This window comes from Rhipicephalus microplus, chromosome 9 (genome assembly GCF_043290135.1).
Source record: "Rhipicephalus microplus isolate Deutch F79 chromosome 9, USDA_Rmic, whole genome shotgun sequence".
Lineage (NCBI taxonomy): Eukaryota > Metazoa > Arthropoda > Arachnida > Ixodida > Ixodidae > Rhipicephalus > Rhipicephalus microplus.
Genome location: NC_134708.1, coordinates 20,343,054 through 20,369,755, shown reverse-complemented (window position 1 = coordinate 20,369,755; position 26,702 = coordinate 20,343,054). Strand labels below are relative to the sequence as shown.

General features: G+C 48.7%; 1 protein-coding gene across 1 annotated transcript in view; it reads left to right on the top strand.

The window, feature by feature from the left end:
• The window catches only part of LOC119164909 (sodium-dependent proline transporter), a 43,833-nt gene that overhangs the window by 1,255 nt on the left and 15,876 nt on the right, over positions 1 to 26,702 (top strand). Inside the window, exons 2-10 of the mRNA XM_037417109.2 lie at positions 1,433 to 1,533; positions 2,868 to 3,026; positions 4,124 to 4,264; positions 12,273 to 12,393; positions 13,422 to 13,553; positions 14,025 to 14,194; positions 15,967 to 16,151; positions 17,399 to 17,531; positions 20,526 to 20,660. Coding sequence (XP_037273006.2) covers positions 1,433 to 1,533; positions 2,868 to 3,026; positions 4,124 to 4,264; positions 12,273 to 12,393; positions 13,422 to 13,553; positions 14,025 to 14,194; positions 15,967 to 16,151; positions 17,399 to 17,531; positions 20,526 to 20,660 — 1,277 coding nt within the window. The remainder of the gene's footprint in view (positions 1 to 1,432; positions 1,534 to 2,867; positions 3,027 to 4,123; positions 4,265 to 12,272; positions 12,394 to 13,421; positions 13,554 to 14,024; positions 14,195 to 15,966; positions 16,152 to 17,398; positions 17,532 to 20,525; positions 20,661 to 26,702) is intronic.

The following is a 26,702-nucleotide window of genomic DNA, read 5'->3' as shown; positions in this document are numbered from 1 at the left end:
TGGCTACAGAAAGTACTGGTAGTACGCCATTAACGCTGTTTTTTACGGCTGCCAATAAACAAGGTAAGATTTGTGCCACTGTGGAGAGAAATAATGAGCGAGTAAAATACAGGAAGAAGACCGGTATTCGTTTTGTAGAACACCCCAACAAACTCACTGATTACCTTACAAGTGTGGTGCATAAAGTTCATTTCAGCTGCGGCCGCCTTTACGTAGTACAGACGGGCCGTTGCATTAAACCAGAGATTTTTGGAACATAGGACAATGCTAACCGGAGGCTCACCTTTTAATCTCTCTCGACATTGTTGAGACTGTAAATGCACGTCAAAATTTGATGAATGCGCAATTTTGTACCGACATAGGAATGCCGAAACGTATCTGATGATTGAGGCAAGGCATATCGATAATAATGGCAGAGCATGCGTGGGCCAACCGTTGATCTCGCGTAAACCCTACGCATATCAGATGGATAGCTTCGCCTACTGCAGGGGCATCAGGGGCGTAGCCAGAAATTTCTTTCGGGGTACTATACTTTATGTATGTTGTTAGATTATTATTATTATTATTATTATTATTATTATTATTATTATTATTATTATTATTATTATTATTATTATTATTATTATTATTATTATTATTATTATTCGTGGGGTTTAACGTCCCAAAACGACCATATAATTATGAGAGACGCCGTAGTGGAGGGCTCCGAAAATTCAGACCACCTGGGGTTCTTTAACGTGCACCCAAATCTGAGCATACGGGCCTCCATCGGAAATGCATCCGCTGCAGCCTGGATTCGAACCCGCGCACTGCGGGTCAGCAGCCGAGTACCTTAGCCACTAGACCACCGTGCTGGGGGCCTTTATGTATGTTAATGCGTGCGTTTGTATGTGTGCGTTTGCATACATACAAACGCGCACATATAATTGAAAAATCACAGCATATCTACGGAGTCAATAGTGCTGAGTGGGGCGAAGCACCATTCACTCCGGAGTCCGCGCGTCCGTCCACGCATCCCTCCGTCCGTGCTATTGCAGACACTTTTATTGGACTTACGCCGTCTAGAAAATGAGACGAGAAATGGTGATCAGACAACGCCATTTATTATACTGTTCGGGAGATACTGCCGGCTACGCCTGGCGGGGGACAATGTTACTCTAAAAGGAGCTTCATCCATAAAATGTTTGAGGTAAGTTAATGCCCTATAACTTCCTTGGCTGCACCCTTGATTGCCATGCGCAGGTAAGCTTTCGCGCCTCCTTTTCTTTCCGCCACTGTGCGCATCTTCCCTTGTTAGTCAGCGTCTGTGGTGCCGGGACTTCGTCCATGTTTGCACGCTTCGTCTTCTTTAAAATGAATACTAATACCAACTAGCTCATCTGTCTGTTATTTCAAAATTTCTTTTTCTTGCTTTCTTGTGTGTGTTTTACAGGAGTGACGAGGCTGGCATTAGACTTCGAGTTCGCAACGGGCCGTCGCCAGTGCTGCTACTTGAACCTCTGCCTGCGTGTGTTCGCACCCTGCGTTCTCGGAGTACGTGGACCTCTGCTCGATTCTGAATCAACTTCATCGCTGAGTCACTTTCGCGTGAAACACTTACGTCACCCGTGAGGTAAAACGGAAGAAACAGGAAATAGGAAGGAATCTGGCTCGACGCGACTGTTTCGTGCATAGCCGAGCGATTTCCCGCGTTTTGTTCGTTACTTCTTGTGCGGCGCTACACCCCAGACGACGTTTCCGATGGCCGAAAGAGTTGAGGCCGCACCGATGAACAGGAAGAAAGAGTACAAATCAGTCTCCTAATCGGGGTACATTGTGCTGGAATTACACTGTAATATGAGGCCACGAGTGCTCGGATGCGGTAAAGGCGATAGCCAACCCCCACCCAACCCCAACGCTTGTGTCGGCCCCCTCTTCCCCATCCCTTCAGTGCCTGGTCTTCCACTGTTCAAAAGAGGGAAGTCTTGTCCCCACGCTCTACCTCTCTCCTCATCTTCCCCTCCCAACGATCAGATCAAGGAACCGTCCCAGGGGCAGCACCAGCGGAAAAAACGGGGGAGGGGTAAGCCCCCCCCCCCCCAAATTTTTTTTGCCTGTCCCCTTGCCTTTTGCCCCCATAAGAACAAACACAGTCAAGACGGAACCACTAAATTTCCGCCTCCCAGGCCCCCTGATGGAACACGTTTATCGTTGCTGCCCCCCCCCCTTCGTACCATAGTAAAGAATCCTGCAGCCGCCTCTACCCCAAACGTAAGCGCCTGGATTCGCTTTGGTCTCCAACCACGTGCTATCTTTATAGGTTCGTTTGTGTACCTTCTGTTCTCTGCGTTCGTCGTTTTCGCGCTGTAACCAAAGATGCTTTATAGGTAAGACAGATGCTTGGGCTAGTTGGTGATTGGGAATCAACATATTTGCACAGTGCAAGACTACGAGTACTTACGACGTAACTACAGAAGGAGAAACAAGGACAGAAAGAGCGCTCTTCTTCTGTAATTACGTCGTAACTACTCATAGTCTTGCGCTGTGCAAATATGCTTTATAGGTGTCACCCGTGCAGTCAGTTCAAAGGACGATGCTCTGGTGTTCTATAGACAAGCTTGTTGACTTCTACACGTACGGTCGCCTCAAGCAAGATACTTTCATGCTCCAGTGGTGTGTGCGTGTCTCCTGATTTGCCTCATGGGTGGAGCGAGGTTTTCAGAGAACGAGGGTGTCCGAGTCCGGTCTGCAGTCGCAATTTTCAGCACTAAATCGTTATGCGACAGCGTGTCGTCGCACTCTTTCTAACACGACTTCGTCGTGTTCTTCTCTTTGCGTGTGCCTTGCTTCGCGGCTAAACCAGTGTCGCCCTCTGTCGCGCGTCGCAGTTGGCAGCGCTGTTCTCGGTGCTCGGCAGACAGCGGGAGTTGTACTTCGAGAGCTACCGGTACCCGCTCGGCGCCAGGATGGTCGGCTGGTGCGTCTCCGCCTTTGGACTGCTGCAGATACCCCTGTTCGCGTACGCCGAGATATACCAGGCGCAATTCGTAAGCAGCCACACCACACGCTCTTGTCAGGGGCGTTGCGGCAGAAATTGTTTACGGAGAGGGGTCGGGAGGGGGGCACCCTCTTGAAATGGTCATATTTCGCATTGTATTCCAAGGCAGAAAAAAATTGTGGGGGGGGGGGGGGGGGCACGGGTTCAGTTTGTGCCATCTCGTTGCTAAGCCACTGTCTGTTGCAGAACATTTTCAGCAAGTTCCTAGAGGTCGGACAGCGAAGCTGTAATCACGTGCGAATGTATGCGTGTGATTTGCTGGCGAGATCATGTGCATCGTCACCATCGTGGTCGTCGTCGTCATTTAGCAGCGTCCTTATCATCACCTCGAGCATCATAATGATGAATTCGTCCTATTGAATTCTTGATCTACTTCCCCTGTGGTCGCGTAATTCACGCGATGACCACTAGCACATCTCTTTCCATCGATTTTGTATTTAGATGCACTGTTTCTGTTGGCCTTAGTCTTACGATAGAGGATAGTATATATATAGAAGCTCCGTTGAATGGTTTCTAAAAAATAATTTTCGGAGTTTAGGCATATTCTGTTGATCTTTAGCACGTTAGACTTAAATAATGGACATCACAGAGAAGCGCAGTCGAGCACACAGGACTGGACAGATCAGTGAAGTCAAGAAATTTCCAGGCATATGTGTGTCGCCGTATGTCTGAAAACTCAATTGTTCATAGACGTATCACACAATTGTGGAACCTCTACAGCTTTTCCAAAATGAAATCTTGTAGTCATAGACAGCCCCTTAATCTCCATTGAGTAGTTCCTATAAAATAATTTTTGGGGTTTAACGCTGCAGAACCACGTTGTTATTATGAGAGACGCCGTAGTGGAGGGCTGCGGAAATTTCGACCACCTGGGGTTCTTTAACGTGCACCCAAATCTGAGCACACGGGCCTTGAACATTTCCGTTTCCATTGAAAATGTGGTCGCCGCGGCTGGGACTCGATCCCGCAACCTGCGGGTCCGCAGTCCAGTGCCTAAACCACTAGACCAGTGTGGCGGCGGGTGATATCTTCTGTACGCAACGGCATATATACCACGTGATCAGCTATCTCTTTCCAAATGCGCAGAAATTCGGCGCTGTTTGCCGGCCGAAGCCGATATGGGGACCCGATGACCCGGAACTTTTCGAGGGATACCTGGCGTTCCTCGGAAAGCGCGGAGCCCTCAAACCTTCCATGATGTCACCTCCTCTAACCGTCGTCACCAAGGTAAGTGAGGGAGTCAACAGCTTTATTCAAAGCAGCGGATTGAGGCCGTACGTCAGGCCGTGCCAGGGGCGGTGGATTTCCCAGCCGCTTCCCGTGCTCGCTTGAGGGTCCATGTTTGACCCTGCCGCCATCTGAACTGATCAGCGATTTTTTCCACCGCGCCTTAAGTCGCTCTGAAGAGACTGCATTTTCATGCTGTGAATGGGCGCATTCCCATATAAATGCGTTCTAGGGAGGTCTGTTTCATGCCATGTAACTTATACAGGATTAATCTGCGTATAGCTCTGAGTATATGCGATTTAGTAGATGCCAATTAGGGTTGGGAAAGGTTCTGGTATGAAGTGGCGCCTCCTGTCAAATTTCCGAGACTATATCTTCATAGGTGGTGGAAACCTGTGGCGTGCTGCTTCGCACTGAAAGGCGAGACCGCTTTTCTGCGCCGAATGTTCGGGAAAACGCGTACTCAGAGAAAACAAGCCTATCCTAACCTTATGTAAATTGACGTAACATAACCCAGCCAAACCTAAACTTCAACGTAGGATATAACCTATAACTTTTAACGTAATTTATGCTCTAAAACTAAGCAATGATTAGCGATAATCGTACGCGACATTTCCATGCAATCGCTTGAAGACCCGCGGTCATCTACATCTACAGCTTGAGTATAGAGTTAGTCCTAATATACGAAATGTGTCATACATACAAAATGTGCGCACACGTACGCATGTCATCTCGATTTCTTTACCCTCAGCATCTGCCATCTGTGCGACCTGCGTCAAAGGAGGATATTGTGACATATTTCAAAGGAAACGTGTCCTCAAGTTCTTTATTGCAAATGTTGATGTTGACAGCAGCGTCATCCGCATTACATGTCGAAGCCCTACCAATAATGGCAGCTATTGGGAACACGCCACTTTTCTGAATACTTTGAAACTAAGTTTGACATGAGTGAGTGAGTGAGTGAGTGAGTGAGTGAGTGAGTGAGTTTTCGGTTCATTCCTCCACGCTACGACCGTCAGTACTTACAAACTAGAGTCAGAATAGTAGTTGAAGTTTCTGTTCTGTATGGAGCTTTGAAATTGAGTACGCAAAGTCTTGCGTTTGTGTTTGACGCCACTGCGCGTGCGCCATACGCTATATCTTTGGATACCCACGCTAAATGACGGAAAGTTTATCGTACCCAACAAATGCGACCTCCGAATACCCTAATATTTAATAATATAATGAACTTTTCTGTGGGAAATCATAAGCTAATATGAGGCTCTCTTTCCTCTACCTGCCAGGCGAGCCCTCTTATTAGCCCGACCGTCACAACGGGGATATCGGCCGTCGGTGCAGCTGCGTCTAAGCGCAAACCGGCTAAGGGCGGTGCAGTCCGGGTCGCACCGCCAGAGGACGCGGCGTCAGAAGGAGACGTGATGAGGGAGACGAGAACCTTCAGAAAGGCGGCCATCCGTCGCATGTCGCTGGCGACGGGCCACACTCCCAACGAGCTGAAACGAATGGAAGTTCTGCGAAAACTGCGCAGGTTGAACGCCTCTGCCTGTTCGGCCTCGGAAACCACGGAGTCAGAGCCGAAGGAACAGTCGGAGCTCACCACCGAACGAAAACGATCGCTAGTGCCGACAGCGCCGCCAGTCCGGCTGGAAGCGCCGAGTGAGACGGTTGTTCCTCAGGTGGCGCCATCCGTCGGTGTCCCACCGCCAGCTTTGGGAAGGCACGAAGTCGGCGTGACCTTGTCTCCGGAAGCGACACACCTGGAAGGTGGACGCCCCAAGCGGAAGGCCAAAGGTCACATCACCATCAGCGCACCGACGCCGCAGCCGGAAGGTGAGGACAAACCCAAGGTGTCGCCGTACGCCCGCAGGAGGAGCACCATCCACGGTCCACCCCAGTTGGGCTACAGCGATATCCTTCGCAGACCGAGCATCAAAGTGACGCTACTCGAACCCATCTCTGAGCCCGATCCTGAACTGGAGAAGCAGGCGGCAGAAGAGGTCAGGAGGGTCGTCAAGGACTTTCGGCGAAAGTCCATCGCCGTGATGCGCAAGATGCAGTCCAGGAAGTCAGTCAGTGGTCCAGGCGCCGACTCGCCGCCTGCAGGAGGACCTCGACCGCGCCGTTCCGTGAGCGGAGGGAACTTCCTGCGGGGTCGACCTTCCATCAGCGTTCCTCCGCACCTGACGGACGCGCGACGGTCCATGAGCATCTCTCCCAGTCGAGCAGATCCTCGGAGATCAATCAGCGGGGAAAGTGTCTCGTCAGACGGGGGTCTTCCTCGACGTCCCAGCGGCGTCGGACGTTCGGGTGGGCTCCATCCGGGGCTGTCCGCCTCGCGTCCTTCCGTTATCGGTCCCGGACTTCCTGCTCGAAGAGCATTCTTCGCCACTTCCAGACTTTCCGTTGGTGGGCCGTACGACTACCGCCGAACGTCGACGCGGTCTTCGGTGAGCGGAGAGGCCGGCGGCGCAAGCTCTCCTGGAGGGAACTCGCCGCGTTCGTCCTGCCAGCCGAGTGCTTTCACCACGGAAGAACTGGCTCGACTACGGGCAATCGCACGGACGGCGAGTTCGTCCAACGCGGACGACGAGTGACCGACGGTCTACAAAGATCGTTGCAATGTACGACGTTGTCGTCGCGGGAACCATTCGTTTATGTGCATATCGAACGTTTTTATATACATGAGGCGTTTTTGTGTCACATGACTCAACGCGCCAGTCGAAGAAACATTTATGTACAGTTATTTGTATTAGCTTTCTTTTTGCGGAAATGAGCAGAAACAATATAAAAAATGACCATTACCGAATATCAGTGTTCAGAATCGATTGACGTTGCGCTGAAGGCGGCTCCGCATGCCAATGCTGAGTAACCATGGTAACCGTCGCCATCACGATGAAATTGATTGCGCTCTGACGTCTGCGTAGCTTATAACGCCGAAGCTGTTTTCAGTCGAGGCTTTCCTGCCTGGGGGATGTCGTATATATTGCCAAATCAAATTGAATCAAATGGTATCTTTATTTCCCCCTTGTATCTTTAGAGGGCATCGAAAAAGAAAACAGCTGCCTATAGGCTGCTTGACTAGTCCGCAACGCGGCGTTATGTAGGGCGTACGTGAGGCTAACAGCAAAGAGAAAGTTAACAAGCGAAAACGTGTGACGAGTGCGGAATAAAAGCAACGCACGATAACCTAGATAAAAAAAGCTCACGAAAATACAACGCCAGGGTAAATTAAATAATTTTCTTCTACAAACATCGGTCTATGTTTTGCTGTAAAACAACAAAACAAATCAGTATTAACTGAAAACTGTTTAACAGTGATGGTAAAGAATAACAGAAAAGCTTTAAGCTAGTATTCAAACGGGGTGTGGCAACATTCCAATGCTCTAGCTCTATGCCTTGTTTTATAGCAGTGGTCGTATGTTTTCAAATGTGCTAGGGTATCTTAGTTATGTATATTAATCATTTCATATTTAAAACTAGAACTCGATCGATAATAGTTTTGTGGTGCTACTTACTCCCAGACAGCGGGTAAATCCAACTACGGATATATGGCCCCTACTCCCATGATTTGTCACAACGCCCACAACTGCTCCTCCCAATCCTCCTAGTTCAAGTCACCCACTGAATGCATGTTAATTTCCACTTCATTCAACTCGCTGCATTTTATTTCATTCCGCGCCACTGCCCGCCACTTGCTTCGCTTTTGGGGGCGAAGCTCTTTCAAGGGGCCCAGCAAAATTCTTAGAGCATAGCCAGAAAACCCTGCCGATCAGTAGTAGAGTGTTCCGAGAACGCGTGGGCCAAATATTAGAGTGCAGCACGCGGCCAGGAATTTTAAATAAGTAATCAAAGTCAGCTAAAAATTGCTTTCTCTTCTCTCTACGAATGACGCAATACGCTCAAAAATGACTCGTAGGAGGCCTTCTATCAGCCATTGGCTGATTTTAACATGGTGCACTCGGTCATTACAGGAATCGCCGCGGAAGGCCGTCCCTTGTCCACGCGTGCGCGCGTGCTATCACGCTGAAAAAGCCACTTTTAGATAGCAAGATAAAAGAGCTCAAGGTCACGAGGCGCACGTGATGCATTTTATTTGCCCCTGCCATCCCTCCCTGCTTAGCTTCCAGTGCTTTCGTCGAGACCAGAAAAGATAGAATGCGATAGCAGCGTGCGACAATTCTTTCTAACTTTCTAACCACCTCCTTTTGTCCTGACCGCGGGCAATGCTTTTTGTACTGTCCGAAAAATGAATAAATAAATAAAATAAATAAAATAAACTTCGCTCGTACTGGCCGGATTCTTGAAATTTTTTTGCGACGTTGAATTAGGGAGGCAATAATATATATTTTTTTAAAGTCTATCGCATGGTTACTTGAAAAAGTATTTTAGGGCTTATTTAAGGTCGAGGTTTTTCCGTTGGCGCGCGCCGTAGCCGTGTTGGCGATGATGATCACGGACGACTGGCTGAATTGTGCAGTGTACGACAACTCGATATGCTCTACCAGATAACTCGATGCATTAAGTATGGCTGAAAATAACCAACCGCCAGGAGAACGTGCACAACCATCACTTTTTGCCAACTTCATGATAGATCTGATAATGAGGGTGAAACAAAATTCAGTACTCAACACTACTTACTATTTAGGACCAATAAACATTGTATGTAACTGTAAACCGCTTTGTCACTTATTTACACGTGTGAGCCGTCAATGTGACGAGTGATATGCACGAAAATCAAACGGTACCACTGCTTCGCCCACTCCTAATCGTTCACTTCATGGATACGCCGTGCTTTTTTTTTTCTGTTTTCAATAATCAATTTTAAGCCCTGCCGTGGCTCTGTGGTAGAATGCTTCGATGACACATACAATTCCCGGGATCGACATTGATACGAACCCTGATTTTTATTAAATTCACGAGCGCTTTCAAAGCTATGCGTCTGATGAAGCACTAGACGTCCTCTCCTTAATACATTTTTTTGTATACCTACTGCCAGGCGCGTAACTAGGAGAGGGGGGCTAGCCCCTCCCCCTTTCTTCTGAAATTCTGATAGAGGGGGTGTTAGGGAAAATAAGTAATGAAAATAGTGTTGTTGTTTTTTTCGAAACAGTCAAATCCTTCAACAAATATCCCTTCCTTTACCCCCAAAAGATACTCTCGGCTTCGGGTCTGCCCACTTCAGCCAAATATTTGTCCCGTCTGCGCTATGAAAGGACGCATCGTCATTACCATACCATCGCAATAATCATCATCCTCGCCACTCAATCCAACGGACAACGCAGTCCACATCTTCGCGCGCTTCACCGAGCGTCCACCCCTGGTGTCAAGCCTTCTGAACAACATCTAGTCTAAGCGTGAGTGACGGACGTTCGCTTTTTTTTCCCCCAAATATTCCGCGGTGCCACGTGTGCCCTTATCGAGAACTTGGACACGTTAAATGTACGTAGTTGTACAGTGACGTATATCCGGGAACGAGAAACGGCGCGAACCTCAGGAGAACACGACAGACAGGGAGGCCTGACGACAAGTACGCGTCGGCGGCTGGCTTGTAGACGCGGCACCCAGCCATCTCCCCATGGTCTCCGAGATCTCGGAGGCCATGGTCTTTCTATGGAGGAAGTGGGCATGCGGCTACAGACCCACGCGTATGCGATGCAGAGCGTCAGCGCGTACATTGCAGCCGTGACACCGAACTCTCTCCTATGAAGAGAGAGGGTGTGCGATACACAAAGCTGCGTGCTCTCTCTTTCTCTCTCTCTCGTTGGGAGAGGTTGAGGCACCGCGTCAGCACCTGTACAAGCCAGGTGCTGACGCGCTGCAACGCATGCATGTGGTCAGGCCCTAAGCGTTGGTCTGCAGGAGTCTCAAGTATGTGGCACGTGGTTTGACACGAAATAAGGTTTTGTGACCTTTGCTAAATAGCATTCGAATTCTTCGTCGCATACATTGCAATTAATGGCGCTTTGCTCGGGTAAGCTGGCTGCAGAGATGGAACTAATCTGAAGCTTTGTAATTTTTTTCATGTGGCCCACCATGTGGTCACTGCGAGTTGAAAGCTAACCGTGCAACGAAAATTTACATTTTGCAACTGGCGTCCAGATTTCAGGCATTGTGGAAATCAGCATCGATATGTTTTTATTTTTCGAAATCAGACGTCAAATCCCCGTCAGAAATGGACCCGTATATTGGAAATATGCGAAAAGAATGTGGCAACACTAGGTGGCGTCTTGTTTTAGCTCACTGCGAGTCTGCTTCGCTCACCATTTTGTTCGCAAAGTGCGTGGCGCTCTTATGTCACTGATTAGTTTCTCTGAATAGCTTTTAAGATTGCCGCGTGACCACTTTGGTGGTTATTTCGTTAGATTGTAATGAACTTGTGTTCTGGCAAGTAGGCTATAGCCTACAGTGTCGGTCCAAGTGGCGACCTCAAAGAGTCGTGAGAGGTGATGGGTGTGAATGATTTGCGAGTGAGTGAGTGAGTGAGTGAGTGAGTGAGTGAACGTTTATTAGGTCCAGCAAAACGTGATAAAACGCTCACCCAGCTTCCACGACGGGTCGACAGGCCTATAGCCTTCCGGCCTGATCACTGCGGGAGCGGTGTACTGCCAGGAGTTAGACTCCATAGAAGGGAATCAAGGGACTTCGCAGAAGCGCGTCTTAATCACATGCTCCAGGTACGCGGGCCGTTGGTTCCTAAGTTAACCGAGCCAAAGAAACAGAAGAAGAAGAATAAGAAGAAGAAGCAGCTTTTTTTTAGAAAAGGGTCAGAAAGAGGAGGGTATGGTGAGGGATGATTGTGATATAGCACAATGAGTCACTGCACACAATGTCTCGTGTGGTGTAGGACAAGCACAAAAGTCTCTACAGTAGCAGATGCTCTAAAGACGGAAACCTTTACCCACCTTGCTGAGAAATGAAAGCCGGCCCTTTAAGCTGCGTTGGGCGTGATCTACACGTTCGCAAGCACATAAAGAGAGAGAAAGCAACTACAGAAGGCAGGGAGGTTAACCAGGCAACTAGGTCATCTGCGATGCGCTTGAGAGATGGTCTTTCAACTGCGTGCAAAGGGCACACGCACGGGATGTGATTAATAGTCACTGGCGTGTTACACAAGTCGCAGTTACGATTTTGCTCTTGTCCAATCTTGCATAAATGTCGCGTGTATGCAACACCCAGCCGTAGTATGTGTAGTAACGTTTCCTGGTCTCTCCTTAGTCGGAACGGAAGGCGAAGAGCACGACAAGAGTCCAGCCCATAAGTGCGTTCGTGGCGATAATCTGGATCATTCCACGCGCCGTCAATGGCTGCGTCCGCACTCTCGACCAAGATGATCTGGTGTGAAGTCCTGTAGGTCATAGACGAAAAGGAGCGTACTCTCCTAGAACGTTTACTGCCCTTGCTTTGCCTGCGCTGGACACGAGCACTGACGTGGAGGTTGCGTGGGAGGCCTGTGTCCTCTGTGTGCCGTGACCAGTGGCATGGCCACTGGTCATAGCACAATGAGGACACAGTGACATGACCAGTGGCCATGGCAGCCACTGTTTTTTTTAAATGTACGGTATAGATTTATATTGCATAGCAAATAAAACTATGCTTTCAAAAAAGTTTAAAATAAGCACGGGCTGCCAGTTTGTCCAACTCCATTGTTCTTTTTAGTCTTCTCTGAAAGTGGTCTAGGGACAGTTGCGATTTAAATATAGTCTTACACAGCTGAGGTTAATACACACAGGTACACACTACAAAATAAATAGACATTAAAAAAAGTCAAATTATCTGTACTCAACTGTCAACCAATTTATATATGAGACACCTGAAAGATGAACCTCGAGGGTGGGGGGGGGGGGGCACTTGCCAGAGGTGCTACCCCTCTCCCGCCTGAACACAGAGGGAGTCAGGTAATCCCTGAACATCCCCGACCCCGCTGCCCTTCCCCCACCCGTTATTTAAGCCAGTGACTTAAACTTATTTTGCCTTCCTCCAGGGTTAACATATTCTCTCGCTGGCGCAGATGGGAGCTGAACGAGAACACTGGGGGAGCAAATTCGAGTTCGTGCTGACCTGCATCGGCCTGTCCGTCGGCTTAGGAAACATCTGGAGGTTCCCCTACGTCGTCTACGAGAATGGTGGAGGCACGTGGATTTATGACCTAGTATATATTTATATTCATGACCTACATACCTCACCAGGGCCTCGCCCTTGATACAAACTGGCGATGTGCAGATTAAACTTTGCTGGACAAAATAGTTTAGTAAGCGGTAGTCATGGTCTAGTGCATAGGACACCCGGTTTGGCTGCTAGATCTATCTATCTATCTCGCTATCTATCTCGCTATCTATCTATTTATCTGTCTGTCTGTCTGTCTGTCTGTCTGTCTGTCTGTCTGTCTGTCTGTCTGTCTGTCTGTCTGTCTGTCTGTCTGTCTGTCTGTCTGTCTGTCTGTCTGTCTGTCTGTCTGTCTGTCTGTTGCCCCGCCACGGTGGTCTGTGGCTAAGGTACTGGGCTGCTGACCCGCAGGTCACGGGATCAAATCCCGGCTATGGCGGCTGCATTTCCGATGGAGGCGGAAATGTTGTAGGCCCGTTTACTCAGATTTGGGTGCACGTTAAAGAACCCCAGGTGGTCAAAATTTCCGGAGCCCTCCACTACGGCGTCTCTCATAATCATATGGTGGTTTTGGGACGTTAAACCCCACAAATCAATCAATCTGTCTGTCAGTCTGTCTATCTATCTATCTATCTATCTATCTATCTATCTATCTATCTATCTATCTATCTATCTATCTATCTATCTATCTATTTATTTTCTACCTTTTCTAAATGGCGCATGGTATCGCACAGTTGGCAAGAAAGACTCAAAACAGAAGTACAAGGAAACGAAAAAATCGGGTGTGTGTGTTGTGGCGGCGGAAATGTTGTAGGTTCGTGTGCTCAGATTTCGGTGCACGTTAAAGAACCCCAGGTGGTCAAAATTTCCGGAGCCCTCCACTACGGCGTCTCTCATAATCACACGATGGTTTTGAGATGTTAAACCCTACATATCAATCAATCAATCTAGATCGTGTTGATGTTTGTTGTTTTGATCTCAGCCAACTCGCCCAGCAAAAATTTCTACTTTCCTCAATGCTTTCGTTCACGTGTCTCACTGCTTTGCCACGCAGCGGCCTTCCTGATTCCATACGTCATCATTGTGGCCGTCATCGGCCGGCCCATGTACTACATGGAACTCGTGCTGGGGCAGTTCTGCAGCAGAGGCCCCGTAGCTGCTTTTGATTCGATGCCCATCGCAAAAGGTACGCGAACCTGCGACATTTTCAGCCGTAAGTATCACCCCCCTCAAAAAAGAAAAAAAACAAAGTGGAAGGCAAACGTGATGCGCACTCAAAACACTCAGAACTTGTGCTATCCCGTGTCTGCCTCGTCCCCGTACTTTGAGCGCGCATCACATTTACCTTCCGAGTGTGAACCAACTTACCCAGCAGCAAGTGTTATTAAGCCAAAGTGTTCATATGTATGTGTGTCACAACAAAGGTGAATGAACGTGGTTTCGCAGGTCACGGGATCAAATCCCGGCAGCGGCGGCTGCATTTCCGACGGAGGCGGAAATGTTGAAGGCCCGTGGGCTCAGATTTGGGTGCACGTTAAAGAACCCCTAAGGGTCGAAATTTCCGGAGCCCCTCCACTACGGTGTCTCTCATAATCGTATCGTGGCTTTGGGACGTTAAACCTCGCATATCAATCAATCAATATCAATCATTTCGCAGGTGTGGGACTTGCCATGCCGTACTCGTGCTTCGGAGTCGCCCTCTACTACAACGTCATACTTGCGTACGCGCTGCTGTACGCCTACTACTCCTGCTTCGAGGTGTTGCCCTGGTCCTTCTGTGACCCAGCCTGGGCAGACCAGAACTGCTACGTCCGAGGCGCCAACGCGGTAAGCATACTGCTTTAATGATGTAGAGGCGCGATTCAGAAGTACAGGCAGCTGGGTTTCACCTCCCCTGGTTGCGCATGCGTCAAGGAGCAGCCAGCGCCAAGCCCCGCCATTAGGCGGAGATAGTCCGTGTGGCCACCGCGCCGAGTTTTTTCGGTTTGGCGCGATCCGAGCACGAGCGACAAAATGTTCGTGCTTCATGTTCCTAGTCTGCTACTGACAGGATTACACGTTAGTTTCTGGCGCTGGAGTCCGGACATTCTTGCGTGCTTTGTGACAGTCTGCAGTTTGACTCTACTCTGTCTTCACCAAGGAAACACGTGACCGTATACGATCGACCAGCGTCGCTCTTTCTTAAACTTTACAGAACTAGTGTAAGTTTCATCCTTTTAACTGCTAAGCTGTTCTTAGCCGAGACTTTTATTTGTCCGGGATCCGCAGTAAAGGAGGTGCCCATCATATATGCGGGTATGTTCCAGAGAATTCGGTAAGTACCACTACTCACCACCCGTCCATCGAAGGCAACAGTTAGTGCAAAAATGGGTATCTGCTAAAAAAAATCTCTATTCGTCTAACTTCTGTCTATATAAAGTCAGCCTAATTTCTAAAGAAAAAGCTTAAAGGGGCCCTGCAACACTTTTTGGGCATGGTCAGAAAACGCTGCCGATCGGTAGTAGAGGCTCCCGACAACACGCGAGCCAAATATTATAGCGTACCACGCGGCCTGAAATCCCAAATAAATTATCAAGGTCAGCTACAAAATTCACTTCTCTTCTCTCGACAAATCACGCAATATGCCCGAAAATCACACGTATAGCAAGCCCATCTATCAGCAATGGGCTGATTTGAACATGTCGCGATCACTCGTTACAGAGATCGCCGCGGGATGCCGCTACTTGTTCACGCGTGCACGTGCGGTCACACTGAGAAAGCCGCGCATTTGAAGGGAAAAAAAGAAAAAGTCATCAAGGTCACGAGGAGCGCGCGACGTTTCTTTTGTGGCCCTGCCATCCCTCCCTGCTTATCTTCCAGCGCTTTCGTCGGGACGAGAGAAGAGAATGCAATTGGAGCATACGACAAACCTTTGTAACTCCACTCGCATTCGACGGATTCTTAAAATTTTTTGTGGCGTTGCATTCATGAGGCAATAGGCTTTTCCGGTGAATTAATTCTATGGTTACCTGAAAAAGCGTTTCAGGGCCCCTTTAACAGCAAGCTCACACTTGACGTTCCGGTTTCGTTCGAGAGAGCTTAGTACACTGTCCTGCTGGGAATCGAGCGACCTTGTTTTGTGCTGACTCTAGTGTTACGTTGGAAAAAGTTACTTTACTTTTACAAAATCAATGCTGTAGTAAGAGGCTTGATACATACTCGCGCCGTCCCTCCGTCCGTCCGTCCGTCCGTGCCCTTGAATGGTGCCCTTGAACGGTGCCTCTACCCCTCACACTCTCTCTGCAATCACGTGATGGCGCAGCGTCTCGCTGCAGCAGTCGAGTTACCGGATCCCACCCATCCGCACGCGTCTCCGCTGCAGCCCGGCCCCAACCCACTCACTCGTGCGAGAAAGGAGACCGGCGGTGCATCGCGTTTCATTCCGAGAGAGAAAACACCTTTATTTATAAAGGCACGGAAAAAGGAGGGCGTGCGAGGAACTTCTATTCCCGGGTTCCCTAGGACAACTCCAGTGACGAGTAGGGCCGATCACTGTCTCAATGGGCACCGGCGTTCGGTGCCCATTGCCTGTGCCCAATTTTATTGCTTCGACGTTCCAGCTCGTGCCGTGTCACCGAGTGGACCAGGATCTCTTCGAGACATTCGAGCACGCCAACTCGACCGCCAAGGACGCCATCCCCGTCAGGCACGACGGCAAAGTGGTCATGGTGGACAACCTAACCTACACGATGGCGTTCGCGAACTGCACCAACGCTTCGGAACCAGCGACACAGCAGTTCTTCTGGTCAGTGTACTCCGCAGGAAGCGAAGAGCTTCGTACAATATAAGGGTGACAAGCCTGAAGCAAGTGCAGCTAGAGCTGGGCAGCCGTCTTTGTTTCTCTTTAGTTTTCTTTCTCCTTCCTCCTCTCTTTCTTTTTATCATTTTCTGTTGTTTTCTGTCTCTTTTCTCTCTTCATTTCTATTTATTTCTTCATCTCTCTTTATCTGTTTATTTCACTTTCTTTCTCTTTAGCTTTCTTTCTATCCACACCCACACCCCCACTGCACATTCTCGGGCGTCGCGTATAGTGCCACATGCTTGCGTCTGGTGCCAACTGTCATACTAAGTCAACGCCTCCTAAAAAAACTATGCCTGGAACGTCGCTCTCTTTTCAGTTGTGAGCCTCGTGCCAGCACGCAATCTCTGAGGCCATGCCTCCTGCCTTGTGTTGCGACCGGCCGCCGCGTGAGACCGCTCACCTCCGTACCGCTCAGTCACGTGACATTACCGTACCGCTCTATCACGTGACATCACGGCTGCTCGGAGGCAGCTGTGAGAGCATTGCTGCGTTTGCAGGGGGCGGCCGTCGGAGACGCTCGCCTTCATACCGAGGGAGGAGGGTAAAATCAGAGGGTAGGGCAGTGCATTCGCGGCTCACCTTCCAGGCATAGTTTTTATATGCGGCGTTGTTCTCAGTCAGAGAAGCACTATTATAGAGTAACTAAATAACCACTACCGCCTAAAAGTTATGAAATAATTAAATTCTCGAATTAAGTTGATCTGGAATTATGTTATTAAGTGTATGCCCAATATTTTGCAACTATAGGGACATTTGACAATAGTAGTTAGATTGGCAACACTGGTAAACACAGGAAATTATGCAGCCATCTTGAATCATTGTTATCAGCAGCTAGCTTACTGTTGAAGCGTTAATTCGCTTGATTGATTTGATTGATTGATTTGTGGGGTTTAACGTCCCAAAACCACCATAGGATTATGAGAGACGCCGTAGTGGAGGGCTCCGGAAATCTCGACCACTCGGGGTTCTTTAACGGGCACCCAAATCTGTGTACACGGGCCTACAACATTTCCGCCTCCATCGGAAATGCAGCCGCCACAGCTGGGAAGCGTTAATTCGCAAACTGGTATGATAAACCTCCACGCCTATGGTTAGCTGAATTCCCTCAGAAATGCTCGCCACCGTAAGCCGTCGCAGATTCCGAGTTTCCTGGCCATAGATCTGCTTATATTGAGCGGTCCGCTGTCCAGGAAATACGTGGTGAACCTGAGCGATGGCATTGAAAACTTGGGTGCCGTACAACCGAAGTTGTTAATCTGCTTGCTGATCGCCTGGATCTGCGTCTTCCTGTGCATCTTCAAGGGCATCAAGTCGTCCGGCAAGGTGAGCATTTGCGCCTCTTATAGACGTGATCGCTGTATAGTCTCTTTGCGCGAAAGAATACCTGTGTGTACGAACAGCAGACGATGGTTGCGACTAACTAAAAGCGGATAACTGAGCAGTGAGGATAAGCGCGAGCTTTACTCGAAGTTTTTGCAGTTTCTACGCTTATGCACGGTGTCCCAAATATCACGCAGCGCCATTTAAAAAAGGAGGAACGTTGTTACGCGAAACACACACAGTGTTGTTCGCAGTATACTGTAGTAGCTGCTACTAATTGGGACTCGTTAATGAAGTCTGATTTCTCTAATTATGTTTATAGCCTGACATGTACTCGGTAGTTATTGTGTCAATGAAGCGCATGTAGACATGCTCAAATAACATTTGACTGCGGTATCTTAGGCAGTGTACTATTTACGCCGCCGTATTTTCTGGCTGATAAACAACTAAAACACATGAAAAATGAAAAAAAAGTTAACACGTAGTAGTTATTCCACCTGGCAAAGTTGGGGGCGTAATCTTGACTTGCTACCTGACAGTGATCCTAATAGAGAACGCTGCATCCTGATGCTCGCTGCAGTATAGTAAAGTGCCCCCACCCCCCTTTTTTAAGAGCAAAAAAAAAAGTGAGCTTGATATTGGTACGTTGTTGGAAATAGCGCATTTATATTCCATTTAGGCTTGCATACCTATTCCTTGATCATTAACATCTTAATGCTTAGGTAAGTATTTGTCACATTCGAAACATAATTAGAACTAATTAGCTAAGCCTCATTAGGGAACATGTTAATGGGGGCTACTACAGTATGCTGGGACAATATGCGCCGAGTGTGTTGTTTCGCGTAATGACCTTCCTTTTTTTTTAATTGTGCCATTAAGAGGTAATCGGGGCACCCTGTATATACACTTTCACGTACATAATCACTCACACGTACACGAGTGGTCAAAAGTTCCCAGGTCGCTATAGCGAAGAAAGATGAGAAGAAAAAAAACGTGGCCGATAAATGCTTCTCGCATTCGGTATTAGGCGGAAGTGAAACATATCTCCACAGAGGTAGCTGAGCGTTTAAATGTAAATGTAATGTGCTTCGTTTTGCTACAAGGGCGAATGAATAAATGCTACAGCAGATTATTGCGAAGTCACGCTGGGAGCGGCGAGCCGCTCGAAACGTACCGCGCACACCTCAAGCAGAAAGCATGTACGAAATAAGCATACACAGGACGAGCGCGGATAACCAGCTTTCACAGCTTGACACTCGAACCGCACTGCTGAAACATAAGGAAAGACACATGAAACGAACGCTCAAGTATGCACAGGACAAGCGTGAACAACTGCCACAAATCTTACTTCTTCGTGTATAAACAGCATGCTCCTTCCGCATACGCGGCCGCGGCAGCGAGCGAAGATACCTTTGTGCCCTCCCGAAACACGAGTCTGATAAGCGCGCGCGCAGGAGAGACCACTCTCCGAGGAGGCGGCGCTCAACGAAACGCGATGACCTTAGCGCGCTCAATGCGGGCACGTCGCTCCAGCTCGCTATACTGATGACGAAAATGCACCGAAGTTCCAGACCGCCGAGGACCGCTGAACGTTGTATGGTGTATATAAAATGGCTTCCGGCTAGCAAGACCAACAACGTACACTCCGTGGCCGAGTGGTTAGCGCCGCTCGCTGTGGGTCGTAAGATCGCAGGCTCGATGCCACGCAACAGAACCTTACCTGCTGGTTTCAAATGCGAATGCGTTTCTCGGTCGGGCTATGTCAGGCGTTCGTCAGGATCCATCCACCGCCCTCTCCCATAGCAACAGCTGCGGGCGCGCGCGCCTCTAGCAACCGGACCCCCTACCATGTCACGCTTCGGCGTCGGCAGCTGTCAGTAGCAGCTGCGGACGCGCGCCCGTATCCTCGCCCCTGACAACCGGAGCCCCCACCTCCTTGACTTGAACGGGACTTGCCACCGCCTCAATGCAGTTCATTTGAAACACGTTTGCGGCGTTTGTGCTGCCAGCGTTTGTGCAGCGTAAGAGCTGGAAACGCATACCACGTTTCTTGCAACGGAAAAACGCCACGTGCGTCGAACGGCACTATTGTCTGCACGGAGAAATAAAAAAACGGAAAACATTACTCTTCTAACGCTGGGTTCTCACGTACGAAATGCCGTTATAGACGCTACGCAATGTATTCGCATTTCCTCGCGATTCCTTCAGGGAAGGGGGAGGGGGCATTTTTTGTAATCTGTTAGTATATGTTCTACAACGTCATATCCGTGAGGGAAACACGTCAGCGGAGCCGTAATGGACACCGGCATAAAGTACTTTCGTGTCAAGAAAAAGAAACGGGCAAAAAAGGTACATGTACACAAGACGGCAATCATGCATACATGTACTTTCCTTGTCTGTGTTTCTTGCGCTCTTCCTCAATAGATCCACCTTTTTTTCTTCTCAGTTACTAAGCGTCACCAAACGCTCATATGACACGGTTTATAATGGAGGCGGAATTTCAACGCTTGGTGACGCTTGTGTAAACAGTCAATCGGTGATGTTGACAAATAAGGAACTAGATTACTTGTATTGTAGATAAACGGTTTTTAGGTTACGCACCAGGAAAACGAAAATGCGTGGGATACAGTGTTGTCATGTGTTGATGTGTGCGCGAAGGTTACAACTTGTGGTTGTGAGAACTATGCACATAGGACGTATGACGTTGTGGAGTTGATATATACTAGCGGTATCTGCGGGTAATAAACTATTGTCGGAAAGTTATCGCTTGAATGTGCCTTCTTTTTTCCAAGTCATTTGTCTGCGCTGCCATCTATTATCATGATATATGCACGCCATGATGATGTCGTAGCGTACTTAATCGCATCGTGAAAGTTTTTTTTTAATCACGCGCGGGGACGCCGACGGTCGTGTTCAGTGTTTATGGTATCTCCCATTAGTCTACTACATCAAACGTAACGGTGGAACACTGCGGTAATTTCTGTGCCTCGGCCCTAGGTGGTGCTGGTGTCGGCCACTGTGCCTTTCCTCATCCTGGGTGCGTTTCTCGTACGGGGCGTGACACTACCCGGTGCTTCAATGGGGCTACAGTTCTACTTCATTCCCGACTGGTCCAAGATGTTACGTTTCGAGGTAAGTGGCATCAATCGGTCCAACAGTGCAAACACAGGTGTGCACAAGGTGGGGGGGGGGCGGGTAAGGGGGTGACGCACGCCCCTCCCTCTCAGTCCACTTATTTAGAAGGGGTGCGTAATACACTTGCGCTTTTATGGTCAGGCATGTTTTTGAGGGTAATGGTGGCTGAAGGCCCATGATGTTGAATTTCAGGAAGTGTTTATTTCCCATCTTCACTTCAAGAAAGCCAGTGACCAAAGGCAGTTAACTGTAAAAAACAGGTCGTCACTTCGTCTTCATTTTTTCTTCTTCTTGTGAAGCATGTTGTACTTGTACTGGTCCAGCGCGCAACGGAAAGAAAAAGCAAACAACCGAGCCGGCCAGCACAAAAGGACAGAACGCTTTTCAATTGTCCAAACGCTCTGGCCTTTTGTGTTAGCCGGCTCGGCTATTTCTTCTTTCCCGTGTACCTGTTTAAATACGACAAACTAACTCACCCCATCTTCAACACTTGTGAAGCACGTCCTTTGAAATCAACCAACAGGGATGGGGGGCTGTGAAAAAATTTATACCCCCCCCCCCCCCGAATTGGGAACCCTGTGTACGCCTATGAGCGCAAATACTATTAACCTACTAGTGACAGTGCTCAGACTTCTTCGCTATATAGTCGGATACCATTTAACATGTGCGGAGATATGTAGGCCGAAGCCCAGCAGCCGATCGCCTGCTAGACTAAAGGTAAATGAATACTCCCTCTTCTGCACTCGGTGACGGTCTCGTAGCCAGAAATTTTTTCGGGGGGGGGGGGGGGATTACCCATATTTTATGTGTATTCGTTCGCTCTTTTGTGTGTGTGCGTGTATATGTACGCAATCGAAAAATTCTGGGGGACTTGAACTCCCCCCCCCCCCTCTTGGCTAAGCTCATGCTCGGAAATGTTCTCCAAAAGGGGTGTCACCGGCCGTCCGGCTCATGACGTCAGTCTGGAGTTCGCGCCCATTGGTGCATGTCCTTCGTGCTTACTCACTTGAGGCGGAAAGAGCGTGGATTTCTAAAGTCGAATACGACTATATACGAGTCAGTGAAGTTTAAAAAGAGCCCCGACTTGGACGTGTGAATAGATGTTGGTGAAAAATGTAGAGACCGTGAACTATAGTGACAGATTCAAGTGTCCTTTTCGCGTCATGGATATATTTGTAAGCTTAAATCGCGTTCAAAAGTCACATTTTCATTAATGAGTTCTAATAAATTGGTTTGTTATTCGATAAATTTGGGTTTCTTTACATATTCCTTGCTTTGTTTGCTATAAACTCAGTTTTACATACAGGTCTGTACTTAATAAAATGTTCATCTAACGTTTTTTTTATATGTTCTTATAAAAATTTGTAAATGCGGCTGCTTCTTTGTTAAAACATTTAAATTATGCGTACATTACTGTTTTATGCGCTTTATAGTCTGGTACGGGTTACGGCACCTTGTCAGGCATTAATTTGCCTTTTTGCCAACCCTGCCCCTTACTTGTGTCTACTGTACTCTGTGTACTGTACTTTGTATAATAATAAAAAGCCACATAAAAAAAAGAAAACGGTATGTTGCGTGGCCTATAGTGGAAGAGCCTCGAGGCTGGATTATGGAATCGTTCACTTGGCCGTTTGTAGTGCGACGCTTTTATATTATCATTCATCTCCGCTCTATTATGCGTCACTTACGAGGTAAGAAGGGGTGGCGTTGCTAATAAGCGGTGCTGATTTCGCTCCATCTAATGGAACACGTCGAGCCGCGCCGCATGCGCGTTGAGTGCACGCGTGCATAACTTAACCGCCGAGGATGAACAAAGACCACTCTCGCGCCCGCATATACTTACCACGGATTACGCCATGTGCTGTGTGTATACGACTTCGTAGTCGGCGCAGATCTGAATAGATGTTTCAAGGTGTTTTCCGCGTCACCATTCCGTGATTAGACTCTCTAACCGGTAAGCTTATCATTGCTCTAAAGAGTGAGTGAGTATGAACTTTATTAAGGTCCTGAGAGGAAAGAAAGCGGTGCCGAAAGCCCCGCCATCAATCCGGCGGCTCCACCCAGGTCGGGACCGGTAGACAGAGTCTCTCGGCGACGGCCCGGGCCCTCTGGACAGCCTTGAGCTGGGCGATGAGCTCTGTGCTTCGAAGGGCGGAGTCCCAGGAGGACTGGTCAGAAAATTCTGTACCCACGTTGGCAGGGCACAACCAGAGCATGTGGTCGAAATTGTTATACTCGTTTCCACAGTGTGGACATGCAGTGGAAAAGTCCGGATTAATCCTGCTTAGTGTCGTTGGTGTGATGTATGTACGTGTCTGCAATTGTCTGTAAGTGATTGCTTGTGCTCTGTTCAGATCTCTGTGAGGAGGAGGAAAAGTTCGACGTTCTAATCTATGATGTGAGGTGAGTTCGTGATATGATACAAGTGGGTCTTTGTAATCGAGGTTCCTGCAGGCTGCATTTAAGCGAGGGGGCGAACCACTGACGCGGAAAGTGAGCTCTCGCGCCAGTGTGTGTGCCCGCTCGTTTGGGTTGCCAGCAAAGCCGGAAATGTTTCCCATGTGGGCTGGGAACCATGCGATGTGTGTAGACCGAAAGTTTTCCTCCTTCGTCTCGTGGTTGAAAAGCCTGTTAACGACCGCAGCTGCCTTCGAAGAGACTAGGGCCGCCGAAAAAGTTCTTATAGCTGTTCTAGAGTCCGAGTAAATGACAGAGGCTTCAGTGCAGCTTCGAAGGGCTAGCGCAATGGCCATTTCCTCTGCTTCGTGGGTGAAGTTGGTAACTACCGTGGCTGCGTTGACGAGCGAGCCGTGGGCGTCCACCACAGAGACTGCATAGGCACCTCGATTCCAATATTTTGCGGCATCAACGAAGAGGACCTGCGTATCGTTGCACATGATCTTGGCGAGTATTGCCTTGGCTCTCGCTTTTCTTCGTCCTTCATTGTGGGTTGGGTGTATGTTTCTGGGAATCGGGTCAACTGTTATCGCTTTCATGGCTTGTGTGCAAAGTTGGGACTTTTCTGGCGGCATGAAGAAAGGCTGAAGACCGGCTTCAAACAATATCTCGTTGCCCGCCTTTGAGAGTGAGAGCCGACTAATCTGTGCATGCCGCTGTGCCTCAAAGAGTTCGGTAGCTGTATTATGCAGGCCCAATTGTAAGAGTCGTTCCGTACTAGTGTTGCGAGGGAGGCTCAGGACCCTTTTCAATCCTGTTCGAATTAATGTATCAATTTTGTTGAGCTCTGTCTTCTTCCAGTTGAGGAAGGGGGCGGCGTAAGTCACGTGGCTGATGAGAAAGGCGTGAAATGCTTTCATGAGGTTGTCCTCTTTCAGACCAGCCCTTCTACTGTTGACCCTTGATAATACCCTGGTGAAGTTGAAGACACTTTTCTCTATACGTTTGAGGGCCTCCGCGTTGTCACCGCTGTAAGCACCAACTACCATGCCCAGGACCTTGATTGTGTTACATATTGGGATACTACCTCCGTCCTTGGTGTGTAGGTGAACGGGGAGGGAGCTAAGGAGCTGTCCCTTTCTGGGGCCGTGTTTACATAGAAGGAGCTCTGATTTGCTCGTAGATAGCTTCAGCCCCGTATTTTGTAGGAAAGCTTGTGTGGTGTCTAGGGCATGTTGTAGGTTCTGCTCCAGGGAGCCTAGTGGGCCACTTGTGGACCAGATGGTAATGTCATCTGCGTAAATCACGTGTCCTACCCCATGAACTTTCGAGAGTCGGTTCGCCAGATCGTGCATTGCGATGTTGAAAAGAAGTGGCGAAAGCACTGACCCTTGGGGGGTGCCGACGTTTCCCAGCTTGTGCTTACGGCTTCTGATTTGTCCGATGTTTATGGTAGCCGTACGGTCCGCCAAAAACGATCTGACATAGTTGTGAAATTTTTCTCCGAGATGTAAACTGGAGATTTCGTTGAGGATATGTTCGTGCCTGACCGTATCGAAGGCCTTCGTTATGTCGAGCGCCAGGATGCCCTTTACGTCCCGTGATTTATTGTCTATCACAGCACTCCTGATAAGGAGCATGGCATCTTGTGTTGATAGTGATTTTCGGAATCCTATGAGATTGTGGCGAAAAAGGCTGTTTGCTTCGATGTGCTCTGCAATTCTATTGTGAATGACATGTTCGGCGACCTTTCCGAGGCACGAAGTAAGGGATATTGGTCTCAAGTTCTCGGCATGGAGCGGTTTTCCGGGTTTGGGGATGAGAATTATATTGGCAGTTCGCCATTCATCCGGTACGCGGCCCGCCGTCCATACCTCGTTTATTTTCTTTGTAATGATTTGTATGGCTTGGTTATCTAAGTTTCTGAGAAGTTTGTTAGTTAATCCGTCTGGACCAGGGGCCGAGCGGCCGTTAAGGCCATGAAGGGCGTGCACAATCTCTGAGACCTCGAATGGACGATCCAGTGAGCGTTGAGGTGTCCCCTTGTACTCGCATGCCGGGTCGTCCCAGGGGACTGATTTGCTTTCTGTCGGCAGGTATATGTCTGCCAGGGTGTTAGCAAAGTCCTGAGGACTAGTGCCTTCAATCGTGTGCAGGTGGACGAGTCTGTCGAGCATTATTCGAGCATTGCTCTTGGTCGGTTTGTTGCTGTCGGCGAATAGGTTTTTGAGGAGGCTCCACTTGCTTCCCCGTCTCATTTTACCATCCGCCTCATTACAAACCTCATCCCATTGTTGCGCACTCAGCTCTCTGGAATGTTCTTCGATTTTTTTGGTTATTTCCCTTAGTTTAGATCGCAGCCTCCTGTTTAGCTTCTGCTTTTCCCATCGTCGTCTTAGCGCATTCTTCGCCTCCAGGAGGTGTGCGAGTCTGGAGTCCATGACTGGAACCTCCAGGTCCAAGGTTATTTCTTTAGTGGCTTTTGCCACCGTACTTTTCAGATTTTCCAGAAGCTCTTCAAAGGTTTCCCCTTGGCTGTCCTCGCTACCCCTTATTCTTCGGAAAAGGTCCCAGTCGACGTATCTGTACGTCTTAGGTGGAGCGGGTGTGATACGGACGTTGATTTCTAAGATGAAATGGTCGCTGCCTAGGTCCTCTTGCAGATTGTCCCATGACCCTTCCGCGTTTCCGAGGAACGTCAGGTCGGGGGTGGTGTCTCGCTGAACAGAATTGCCTCTGCGTGTCGGAAACCTTGAGTCCGTGATTAACTTCAAGTTGAGGTTGTTTGCACACTCCGCAAGGTTAAGACCTTTCCTGTCATTGGTACTGTAGCCCCAAACGTTGTTGTGCGCATTGAAGTCGCCGGCAACGATCAACGGCCGGTCCTTGGCTTGCGACACCGCCGATGACAGGAGTTTGGTAAAGTTCCTGAGTCGGTCGGTCGGAGAACTGTATACGTTCAGTATGTAAAGGTGAGCTTTAAGAGTTCGACTCGGAATGATTTCTGTTATCATGGATTCCAGGCCTTTCTTGTATGTCGGGGTGTCCCTTTCCATAAAGCTGATGTCCTTACGGATGAGGGTGGCAATGCCCCTGGCTTGTTTGAAGTCGGGGTCCAGGGTTGGCCTGGAAACCCTGTACCCCGAAAAGGACATGTTTTGAATGTACTTTTCCGCCCCGCACTCCTGTAAAATGATGACATGTGGTTTTTCTTTACATGATCGTACTAATTGCGTTAGGTTAGCTTTCTTTTTGTTGAATGAATTACAGTTCCATTGCCAGATCTTGAAAAATTGTGGTGTGCTATCCATGGTGCTGACTTGGCATGACCCCCTGTGTGTTCGCTTCACCTATTGGACCTGGTGGCTGAGGGGATGTCGGCAGCGCAGGTTGGGGTCCCTGGGAAGACATGGACCCCGGGTCCGGCGTGGGAATTCTTCTCGTGGCTCTGGGTTGAGCAATTGGTCTTTCCAGACGATCGAGTCTACCGCAAATTTGTATGAGTGCCTCTTTAATGTCGGCAATTGCTGATTGGAATTTACTGAACTTACTCTTCGTCTTGCGGTGCTTTTTGGCTTTGTTGTCACTAGCTAAGGCGTTAGAAGGAGCTTCGCTGACGTCGGACATAAAGTCGTCTACGTC